The 12,403-nt window shown below is 41.1% G+C and overlaps 1 protein-coding gene across 1 annotated transcript in view; it reads right to left on the reverse strand.

The window, feature by feature from the left end:
* LYST (lysosomal trafficking regulator) overlaps positions 1–12,403 on the reverse strand; it is a 155,805-nt gene that overhangs the window by 91,736 nt on the left and 51,666 nt on the right. Inside the window, exons 11-15 of the mRNA XM_060243203.1 lie at positions 12,213–12,322; positions 6,567–6,990; positions 3,549–3,690; positions 2,791–2,964; positions 1,085–1,245 (exon numbers count right to left, since the gene is read on the reverse strand). Coding sequence (XP_060099186.1) covers positions 1,085–1,245; positions 2,791–2,964; positions 3,549–3,690; positions 6,567–6,990; positions 12,213–12,322 — 1,011 coding nt within the window. The remainder of the gene's footprint in view (positions 1–1,084; positions 1,246–2,790; positions 2,965–3,548; positions 3,691–6,566; positions 6,991–12,212; positions 12,323–12,403) is intronic.

Raw genomic sequence — 12,403 nt, forward strand, 5'->3', positions numbered from 1 at the left:
GAGAGCCATGAGCACCATGCAGTGAGCACACACCCATGATTTCCACCCAGTTAATAGGTAATCATCCATGTGGCAGTCTCTGCAAAACACTGGATAGCTCCTGCTCCACTGCTAGCTTTCTATCTTGACCCCAACAGCCACAGCAGCCTCGGCACAGAAGTTGGAGACTCGGGGAACTGCACCAGGAGCAGTGCGGATCCCAGCTGTGCCAGCAGACCACCATGCCAACAAGGGACTCCAGAAGGTGTGCCAGGCCCAGAGGCAGCAGTTATATGGAGCCACATGGGCTTAGTGAGTAAGTGGGGGAGAGAGGAGATTTCCCCCCCCCATGAGTTTCACAGGCCCGCTTGTATATGTAATGCACAAGTCACTAACACATAAGCCTGTAAGGCTCAAAAAATGCCTTAAAAGTTAAAGGTTCATAATGGCTGAGGGCCAGAATCCTCTGGCTAATCTTACATAGCTCCTTGAAAGATATACATATGAAGATAATGGTACCATTCAAGACCCAAAGTAATACAAATGAAGCCTTCCTCAATAGAAGTAAATGGTCCAAACTGCTTCAAAGAACAAAGCTGAAGAAATGTCCCAAATACAGCTGAGCTGAAGATCATCTCCCAGAGTTTTTGCTCAGATCTTCTACATATATACTAAAATTTTGCAACACAGTTGCAGAATAACTGATTATGAATGATTTACTAGTCTGAATTTTCCTTCAACAAAGCTCAGGAATTATACACTCACGTACACATGCTCCTACATTCTTTATCATTTACAAATTTATGCACACTGATACCCACAGATCACAAAGCTACTGGTAATTAACTCAAAACTTTTTGAAAGACCCTTCATCCCTCCCTTATAAATTTCTTTAATCAAACAGTTTTACTAGGACTCATTTTATGTGTTTAATCTTAATTTCTCTGTTGTAATTAAATGCCCCTCTTCTGTAGTTTTATTTAATGAAATGACATCATTAGTATCATCTTAATAATCATGTATCTATCCTGATTTTAGTAACTTCCTGTCTACATGGTCAAATTCAAGACAAATATGTATTAAGGTAATTCCTTCAAATACATACCATTAAAGAGAAGAAGATTTCCCAGGTCCCATCTCCCAGGCAATCGCAATAATTCATTTTGGGATGATGCATAATGGCCCGTCATACAGAAGGTCTTATTACTGTCAGATGATAGACTTGTTTTCCTTGGGAGTGTATAGTCTAAACTAATGTCAGGTTTTCTACACAAAGATAAAGGTTAAGATGCTGAATGAACAAAGCCACAGTTGTAATATATAATCCCCACCCACAATTAACCACATTTTATCAATAACCATGTTCACCTGGATTTGTAATCTTAAACTGCCCACTATCTCTCACCTAAGTAACAAAAAAAATCAAACTGCCTTCTTTTCTTGTCGCACTTTTCAACATACCCCATTCCTCAGTGGTCCCTCCCACTGCCCTCTATGCCTCCCCTCCTGAAATTGTGCTCTTGCAGGTCAGTGGATGCAAGGGCACAACATGAGGAGCAAACTGGGAATATGCAAGGCAGTTAAGTGGCAAAAACTCTCTCTTCTAGACCACAGACAGAAAAGCCATTCCATTGGAGAAGCTCCATCTGCAACATGTTAGAATTCAAGCCACATAGTTTCCTAGCAAAGGTAACAAAATCATTTGCTCATGTTCATTGTCTATTTTATGTGGATTCATGGCATTCATAACTAATCTGAAGTTACTTAAAGAACATAAATTAAAGGGAACAGAGAGGTTTTAAAAAGCAGAATTTATTAAAGGTGTTTTGTGTATCTTGTTGTAAATACTTCTCAATTCTTAACTCTCCATTTCACTAAAACAAGTTTTAAAGAGTAGATGATTTCCTCTAAAAGCCTCTTGAATGACAGTAACATTTATTAGCTTTCATTGATATGACATTATTTGTCATTCCTTAAAAATCATGATCTGGCTACTGTGATCCATGCACTGATTACACCCAGGTTAGATTACTGTAATGTGCTCCTCATGGAGCTACCTTTGAAAATTCCACAGATGTCAAATGGTCCAAAATGTGGTTATTGTCAGAGGTTAGTACAGGAATCCAATTACCCATATTCTGAAAGCTCTGCACTGATTGCCCATCTGTTTCCAGGCAAAATTAAGAGAGCTGGTTTTTACCTTTCAGGCCCTAAACTGCTTGGGGGCAGAGTACACAAACAACTGCCTCCTCCTGTACCTGTCCTGCCTACCAGCTGAGATCTTCATACAAAGCTCTAATCTCTGTACAAAGGTGAGGCTGGTGGTGACCAGAGACTGCCCTTTTCAATGGTTGCATGGGGGGGGGGGGACCAGCAGGAACTAATTTGCATATTAGAGGCCACATCCACTGATACCAACCCAGCCTGAACTGTGTTCTTGTGCATTCCTGCTTAAAAAAAATCCCTGGTTGCATCTAACCTTTGTAATCCTTTCTCACACACACACACACACACACACCAGCGAGACTTGCCTGGCATCCATCTTACTGTTCTTTAGGTACCAAACTATAACATTTCTAGCTATTAATTAAGGGGTTAGTAGTCTGCTTCTTGCCTGATTGTTTTCTCGAATATAATTTCAAGCTACTGAATGTTGTTCAACATCCCTGACTTTTCATGGCTGGTTCTTTTATTTGATTTTTATGATTTTATTGTATTGTATACTTTGTAAGCCACATCAAGCAGGTCTCTAGAGAGACTGCACATATATTTTCTAAAGAAATAATAAATGTACTACTTCAGAAAAATTACCTCTGACCAGAAATCCATAGAGACAGTGTTCCATGGATATTCTTTTTGCTTTCTGGTTGTTCTAAGTAGGTCAAAGCCAAATGTTGCCACTTGCCTAGAAGAAAAGAGTTCCCAGATGTTTCATCTTGTGCTAGCAGCCCTGCTTTCATTTCATCATTTGGATCCATACACATACTAAGAAAAAAGAAGAGAAGAAAACTAATTAAATGAGTTATCTTTTCCCTTAAAAGGCAGGGGGACTTAAATTGGTCTTACTCTGAAACTGTTTTTTCTCCAATAGCTGAAGACCCTAGTACATAAGTTAAGATTCCTGTGTGGGCTATAAATTCCTTATGGCTGCCGGTTAAATCTAGTCACACATTATAAAACTGCATATGGGGTATGAACACATGATGCTCTACTGAGCCAGACCACAGACCGAGTCAGACCATTGAACTCTCAAGGTCATTATTACAGTCCTTAACTGGTGGTGGCTCTTCAACCTTTCAGGTACGCAGGGGTGGCCAACGGTAGCTCTCCAGATGTTTTTGCCTACAACTTCCATCAGCCCCAGCCATTGGCCATGCTGGCTGGGGCTGATGGGAGCTGTAGAAAAAACATCTGGAGAACTACCGTTGGCCACCCCTGAGGTACAGATCTTTCACGTCACCTACTAACAGATACCTAGTGCCTGCAAAGCAGCTGTTTTATCACTCAGCCCCTGCTTCTCCTTGTGTTCACATGCATTCTTCTTCCTTAAAACTAATGAATTACAGTACCGAAATATGAACGCTCCTGTGTTCACATTAGCCCACACTTGTATCATCAGTGCTTTGGAACCCAATGAAAATATGTGAAGGCAGCCATCTTCAAGAAGTTTATCTCCCAAACTGAGGTAGTCGACTCCAGATTTGTTTTCTTCTAGAACACAGATAGAATGTTTATTAGACTAAGCGCATGGTTATAGAACAGCAGCAGGTTTATTTGTTTTACATTCCAAAAATTTTCCAAAAACACACAAACCCAGAGTCCTAATTAGGTCTGAAACATTCTTTGTACACTGTTTGTACACATGCCCATTCAAATTCAATCTTACATTTCTCAGGAAAGGAAATGTGTCTCTAACAAGTCAACTTTAGCAAGCAAAAGAAAGACAAACAAAGAGAAACTGCTGGTATCAGTGAAACAAAGCAATTGCAGGTCTAGCAGCAAGAGACATGTAGTTTCTTAGGTGGAGATGCTAAATGATCACAGATACATATCTGATTACTACTAATAAGAAATGAACTTGAGGATCAGGACAGCAATTAGACACAAATGATGGGAGCAGCACATAGAGAGAAATACTAGAGTAACATACATTCCTTTGTTTGTGATTTTATACAGGAAATTCACCACTCTCCACCTATTTCCAATACAAAAAAGCAAAAAAAAAAAAAAAAAAGAGTACCATGGTAGGGGATGGAGCTAGCTGTATCTGGTGATGCATGCTATAAATCTGGCAGTGCTTCTGCATCACCATGCTTAAAGAAGACTGCAGATTTATATCCCACCCTTCTCTCTGAATCAGAGACTCAGAGCGGCTTACAATCTCCTTTATCTTCTCTCCCCACAACAGACACTCTGTGAGGTGGGTGGGGCTGAAAGGGCTCTCAACAGCTGCCCTTTCAAGGACAACTCTGTGATAGCTATGGCTCACCCAAGGCCATTCCAGCAGGTGCAAGTGGAAGAGTGGGGAATCAAACCCGGTTCTTCCAGATAAGAGTCCGCACACTTAACCACAACACCAAACTGACTGATGTTATGCCTATGTTCAGTGATTTGCATAGCTTCCTTCTTAGATGCTTATTCCCAATTTCTTTGTTTACTTTGACTGACCCTGCAACTTCTTCATCTATTAAATTATCTTCTTAGCCATTTTATCTACTGCACCATTGGTTGTCCTCAGTGAAAACTTTGACTCATTTCTTCTCTTCACTCTTGAACACATGTTGCAGAGTATTTTGTGTTGTTTCAACTCTGTCTCTTCTCAAGGTACTTCTACTCTTTATTCCATCACATTTTCAAGTTACCATCTATTTCTATTATTTTTCCACTTATTTTAATAGGTTATTGCTATTCACTCTTACAAAAAACCTCTTTTGATCTTCCTGGTTTAGCTAATTACTTATTTCAAAAAATTCTTTCTATTGCTAAGTTCATTTGTCTTCTATTTACTCACTTCCTTTAGCCTCTTTTATTTGTTCTGTTAATGAGCAGTAGTGGTTAGAATGTCATCCATTCTGCAATGAAATATACTCGGTGACCTTACGCTAGTCACTCAGCCTAGCTTACTTTGTCTCAGAAGGATATACCGCATGGCCTCCTTTTAGAAAGGACAGTTTTAAGATTTAATGTAGACAGAGACTGAGCCAGCTAATGAACAAACTCTTTTTCTGGGCTATCTTTTTGCTTGTCTCCTTACATTCCACTCTCACTCTTTACATGCTAACCCCAAAATCTCTCATCTTGCATTTGCTTACTATCTCTCTCATTATGCTCACTCTCTTGAACCCCTTTGTCTCCTGATATCAGAACATTTCAAATTTTAGTTCTTAAGCAAAACAAATTTTGTTATGAAACAGTATTCGGCATTCCAACAGAAATATTTCTTTCCTCTTTAAACAGAGGAGGAAACTTTACCATCACAATTAGGGATATGCATGAACCTGCTAATGAATTTTCATCACAAATTTTGGCTGGCTCATGGTTTGCGAACTGAAGAACTGTTACCAACTTTCACAAATTTTGATGCAGCTTTTGTGAAGAGCAGAAAGTAGGGGTTTAAACTCAGCTGTTTGCTTGAAATGGCTGGGAGTCAAAAAGCAGTGGGGAGCAGAAAGCAGGGGTTTAAACTTTAAGTGGCTCATGAACTGACAAATCAGGTCAGTTTGCAAACCAACCTCCTGCTTCATTTTGGTTTGTGCTTCAGCCACGAACCATGAACTAACATGATACAGTAAACTACGTCTCATCCTCACTGGAGTATGAGTCTCAGCTCTGCAAGCCACAGTAGGCAGCAGAAGTAATTAAAAGCCCCACTGTGAAGAAGAAACTAGTTGTGCAAGTCTGTGGACTGTAGCATGTTGTGCTCAACTTGTTACCTAATGGCAAAATCATTTCCTTATTTTCACTAAGGAGGCAGAACACAGTGGATCAACTCAAGTAAGAATGAACATGGCTCATTTACTGCAATTTTTTCTTTGAATAATCTTAACTTTCCACAGCATTAAATACCCTGAAATACATCTGAGGCATGGGGAGCATTGCTTGTTCTTTGCCATGCAGCAAATGCCATATCTGCCCTAGTTTGTTTTAAAAAATGGTAAAGTGATCTTAAAAAACCTCAAATCTCCTTAGAGGTTTCTAATAAAATCATGTAAATTCTTGATGGTTTCTGCTGCATTTATATATTAGATTTTGTATAAAACACTGGTTTAAAGTTTTCTTTAATTAAATTTTAATCAACTGAATTTTAATCACCTTTTAAAAAATTAAGATATTTGAAGTAAAGGGGCAAAGAAGTTTAGAGATTTGGTTTCCAAACCTGTCACATAATCCAATAAATATCATCTTTTATTGAAGTGTTTGTTATGCATCGCTAAAATCATTAAGGATTTCTTTGGAACAACTTTACTTTCTCTGAGCATGCAGCAAGGGCGATTAGAACAAACATTAATAAATACACATTTTAGGCATATCAGAACTCTTACAGATTGAAGTCAATTGAATTGCAAGACAGAAAGCACCAAACTTACCTGTATCATCAAAACTGCTATCATGTGAAATTAGTGACCTGCTCCTCCTTTTTATCCTTTTTGCTTTCTCTGAGGAACCGTGTGCTTCCTGAACACATTTCACATAAAACCATAATGAGATGCTAAAGCCTTCAGACATATGTGGCCAACAGTTTTGCCCAACCAATGGCAAATGGATTGGAGCAATATGCCAGGAAGAAAGAAGATGGTGAGGTAAGCTCTCACCATCCTGTTCCTTTTTTGTCTGTGCAAACTTTGCTCTTCTTGGTACACTTGTGATCTTGTTGTTGAGAGTGAGGGCAGACTTTTGCAAAGGGCTGCTACCTAAACTGGAGATCTGATGCAAAGGAAATGAAATGTGTTGTAAAGGTCTCATCTCAGTATTTGCATCCAAAATCTTCAGGATTCCTTTAAGTAGCGTGGCCTAAGAAAAATGAACCCAAGGAAAAGACATTATAGCAACCTCATTTACAGAATTAAAAACCAATTTGACATGTGCTCACTTCTGAGAATTCTTCACCGTTAAAACTGATGTACTGGAGATAAACTGCTGCTACTAAAACACTGCATGTAGTCTTTAGTTAAAGGTTAATTGCTTAATATTTACATAAAAGGTCATAGAACTATTTCTCTGTCTTATTTTAACAGAGTGGGAAAAGATTTTGTTTAATACAGTTCTCCACTAGAAAGGATTCAGTGAATCATCTAGCTTCACTCCCTCCTCAAAGACAGGATTATCCCATATTAAAAGCATTCTGAACATAATTGTAACCTGAAAATAATCAAGCAGCTGACTTCAACCCTTTCCGTACAGAGATTTATTGCATTGCTGAGCTGCTCTTACAGTTACAAAGATGTTGCCAGTTTTTAAAGCATCACTTTACCTTCTTTTACTTTAACCTTAGCATTTATTACTCTGCCAGCATAATGCAAACCATCAATATATTTCCTATTTTTAATCTTTTCTCTCAATTAATCTTCTCTCCATATATTCAAGTCCCTTTTGACTTCCTTTACAGACTTTGGCTGATTCCGCACTAACCTTGCTCCGGGCCAGGCTTCTGTTTCTCTCCAGAGCAAGCTAGTGATTTCGCACCAGCTGCTCCATGCCGCCATTTCGCGTGGGAAAAATCCTCAATCTGCCATGCCACAGTGTAAACCTGTTTCTTTAGGTTTACACTGCAGCATGGCAAATCACAGGTTTTCCCCATGCAAAATGGCGGTGTGGAGCAGCTGGTGCGAAATTGCTAGCTTACTCCGGAAAGAAACGGAAGCCTGGCACAGAGTAAGGTTAGTGCAGATTAAGCCTTTATCTTCAAAACTTTTAATCATTCTGCTTTCCTCAGAGTTACTTTCAATTTGTCAGCATCATTCTTGATGGAGCAACTCAGTGTTTTATCAACAATGATAGATCATTCTTAACAGAACAAGATGTATGTTCACTGTCACCATATTGCCTCCATTTATTTTTAAAACTTATGAGTCCTACACAACACCCAAAGAAAACAACACCCAATGCAGCACAAAATAAAACACAAAATTACTCACAGACCATTTCAGCATAATGTTATTTTACACAATAACTCAACTGGAGATTGCTCTTTTCCAGATTCTACTTCTGGCAGAAATGAGATCTATGAGTACATAGAAATCTTTTGGGGATGATGCTGTATCTTTGGTAACATCCCAAAGTAGACACAACTGAGAAATATTTCACTTTATTTTAGATCCCTGATTTAGCCCAGAACCATTCCAGTGTTTGCTGCTGCTTTATGTTTTACTTGGTTTCATCAGGGTGCCGTGTGACTAAAAATTCAACCAGAAACTACAAATTTACAAAGTATTGCCCTAAATCCAGTATTCATTGTTAGATGCAAAAGCCTTGAAGGCTGAAGAGTCTGGGATTATGGAAGACATGACAGGGTTTTAAAAATTGACAAAGAGATTTCCCCCCTCCCTCTCCTAAAATACAAGAACTAGAGAGCATCCAATGAAGCTGATGGGCATTAGATTCAGGATGGACAAAAGGAAATACTTCTTTACACAGAGAGTGATTAAAATGTAGAATCAGCTGTCAGAGGATGCAGTGATGCAATAATAAATATAAATAAGCAACTTTATATTTATTTATTTAGATTTCTAGCCCCCCCTCCCCTGTACAGCAGGGCTCAGGGCAGGTTACAACAATACATATATACTGGACCCGTTCCAGTCCAGCTTCTGCCCAGGCCACGGGACGGAGACGGTGCTGGCTGCCCTCATGGATGACCTCCTGAGACATCTGGATCAGGGCTGCTTGACAGTACTGCTCCTATTAGACCTGTCAGCTGCGTTCAATACAGTCGACCACCAGCTGCTGTCTTGCCGACATGGGGATACAGGGGTCTGCCTTACAGTGGCTCTTCTCTTTCCTCCAAGGTCGGGGACAAAGGGTGGCAATTGGGGAAATGCTGTCCCAGAGACACCCACTTATTTGTGGGGTGCCCCAGGGGACAGTTCTTTCCCCAATGTTGTTTAATATCTATATGCGCCCCCTTGCCCAGATGGTCAGGAGGTATGGACTGGGTTGCCATCAGTATGCGGATGACACCCAGCTGTATTTATTGATGGGTGGCCAGTTGACCTGCGTCCCAGAGAATTTGGACCTGGTGCTGTATGCCGTGGTATCATGGCTCAGGCTGAGTCGGCTAAAGCTGAATCCAACAAAGACAGAGGTTCTCTATCAAAGTCACAGCGGCCCGAGAAGGGTGATTCCTCTACCAGCCTTCGATGGGGCGCCACTGATGCCAGCATTGAGGGTTAAGAGCTTGAGAGTGCTCCTGGAGTCCTCCTTAACTGTGGAGGCCCAAGTAGCAGCCACTTCCAGAGCTGCTTTTTTTCACCTTCGGCAAACATGGCAGTTGGTCCCCTACCTTGAGCACAGCGACTTAGTAATGGTGATCCATGCCTTGGTTGCCTCAAGAATCAATTACTGTATGCTCTCTACATGGGGCTGCCCTTGACTCAGATTTGGAAGCTCTAGCTGGTGCAGAATGCTACAGCCAGGCTACTAATGGGGCTTCCTCGTCAGAAGCACATTCAGCCTGTGCTGAGAGCGCTGCACTGGCTGCCTGTTGTGTACCAAATACGTTTCAAGGTCCTCGTATTAACCTTCAAAGCCCTATATGGCCTAGGACCTACTTATCTTTGGGACCACCTTGCCCCACATGTTCCCCACAGAGCACTGCGATCAAGTTCTCAAAACCTTTTGGCTGTCACTGAGCTAAAGGAGGCTAGGCTCAACTCCACCAGAGCAAGAGCCTTCTTGATTGTGGCCCCAATACTTTGGAATACTCTTCCAGAAGCCATCAGGGCCCTGCGGGATTTATCGCAGTTCTGCAGGGCCTGCAAGACTGAACTGTTTCGGAAGGCATATAATATCCAATGAAAGAGGACTGCCACCACATCTGGATCCATAGCGCTTTATTACTAACTGCCCAGGATCTGTGCGCATGAGAAAGAAAATATTATATGATCTGCCTGAAGTAGCACCATTATTTATCTGATTATTTTAATATTGTTTTGTTGACTGTCTATTTTATGCTGTTAGCCGCCTTGAGTCTGTGTGGAATGGGCGGGATATAAATATAACGTAAATAAATAAAAATATACAACACATTTAGAACAATTAAAGCATAATTTAAAATATTAAAACATCAGATTATACAACTCAAAAAATGGTATAGGTTTTAATATTTTAAATTATGCTTTAATTGTTCTAAATGTGTTGTATATATTTATTGTTGTAACCTGTCCTGAGCCCTATAGGAGAGGGAGGCTGGTGTAATTAGACCTCTGCCACCTCACCACACGCCTGTCAGAACATCTCCATTTCACAGACTCTGTGGAATTGCAACAAGTTCCACAGGGCACTGATCTCACTTGGGAGAGTATTCCACCAGGCCAGAGCCAAAGCCAAAAAGGCTCTCATTCTAGGTGTCCTTTGGGCTGAGGACCACCAGCAAATGTTGATCTATAGCGCATAAAGCTCTCTGGGGGATATAAATGTCCTTCCCCTGGAGGAAATGGACAAAATTGGGAATTGATCTCTGCAGTATGTAGATCAATTGTAATTCTGGGAGAACTCCAGGCCTCACCTCACTATAATACTGACAACAACAGTATTATAACTGGACAGAGTGGTTTTCCTCCTTTCTCCAAGTGGTTTTCCTCCTTTCTCCAACATTGGGGACAGAGAGTGGCCCTTGGGGAGAGGGCCTCCCTGTGATTCTCACTGAGTTTCAGGATCCCTCAAAGAGCAATCCTCTCCCCAATGTTATTTAACATCAATGTGCACCCTCTTGCCAAGCTGATCCAGGAGTTTGGGTGCCATCAATATGCGGATGACACCCAACTGTATCAGTTAATGGACGGATGGTCAGACTCGGTGCCAGATACTCTGGACTGGGCATCGGGGGCTGCGGTTGGTCATTTGAGGCAGAGTTGGTCATTTGAGGCTAAAGCTGAATCCATCAAAGATGGAGGCCCTGTACCTGAGCTGTGGGGATTTGAGTGAGAAAATCCAACTTCCTACTCTGGATGGGGTATCATTAATGTCTGTGTCCAGAGTCTGGAGTTTAGGTGTGGTCCTGGATGCCTCTTTATCTATGGAAGCCCAGGTCACAATGGCTGTCAGATTCACCTTTTTTCATCTTTGGCAGGTTCGCAGGTAGCTCCCTATCTTTCTTCCTGCGACTTGGTTACAGTGATCCATGCAATGGTCACTTTCAGGCTAGAATACTGTAATTCACTCTATGCGGTTCTACCCTTGTGCATGACTCGGAAGTTACAGGTGGTGCAGAACGCAGCAGTGTGCCTGCTGTCTATGACACCTTTACAAGCGTACATTCAGCAAGCCATCTGCAGACTGCACTGGCTGCCAGTAGAGTTCCAAATCTGGTTCAAGGTTTTGGTGTTAACCTTTAAGGCTCTAAATGGCCAGGGACCAACATACCTGTGGGACCATCTCTCCCCATATGCTCCACTAAGGGCTTTAAGATCAGCTGATCAATGTCAATAGGCAGTCCCCAGCCCAGAAAAGGTCCATCTGGTCTCAACTAAGGTCAGGGCCTTTTCGGCTCTGGCCCCAACTCGATGGAACAAGTTCCCTATGGAGATCAAGGCCCTGTGGGACTTAGTACAGTTTCTGCAGGGCCTGTAAGATGGAGCACTTCCAGCAGGCTTTTAACTGAGACTCTGAACTGAGGTCATGGACATGATCGGCCCCTCCTGCTGCAAACCTGCTGTCAAGTTGCTGTAAATTGTTGTAAGCTGCTGTACAGTTGTGTACATTGGCCCAAACCTCCCTATATGAGCTATACTATTATGAATTAATTTTGATCTGAATACTATTGCATAGACTCGGGAGATATTGTTTAGTATTTGTATATTGCCTACATTGTGATTTTTATGCTTTTATTGTGATATTGCACTATACTTATGCCTGTAACCCGCCCTGAGCCTTTCCTGGTGTAATGGGCGGGATAGAAATCCCATCAAATAAATAAATATATAAATTAGCAGACTACTTCATTCTGAAATACATATAGTACAATGGCTATCATATTCATAACAGTAATTTAGTATTTTCCTTCTATGAATGCTTACCGTAGATGGTGATTTTTCCAAAAAGATCCTTAAGAGAAGGGTTAGCTCTTCTGAACACGTTCTTGAGCTCATCAGAGATACCAGCAGATCTACCAATACTTGCTGGCACACTGAGAAGAAACATGATTTGCAGTAAGTTAATGTGCATTATTCCAAATACAAATAATGGCCCCCAAAAGCTACTGAGTGGT

This window comes from Heteronotia binoei, chromosome 1, assembly GCF_032191835.1.
Source record: "Heteronotia binoei isolate CCM8104 ecotype False Entrance Well chromosome 1, APGP_CSIRO_Hbin_v1, whole genome shotgun sequence".
Lineage (NCBI taxonomy): Eukaryota > Metazoa > Chordata > Lepidosauria > Squamata > Gekkonidae > Heteronotia > Heteronotia binoei.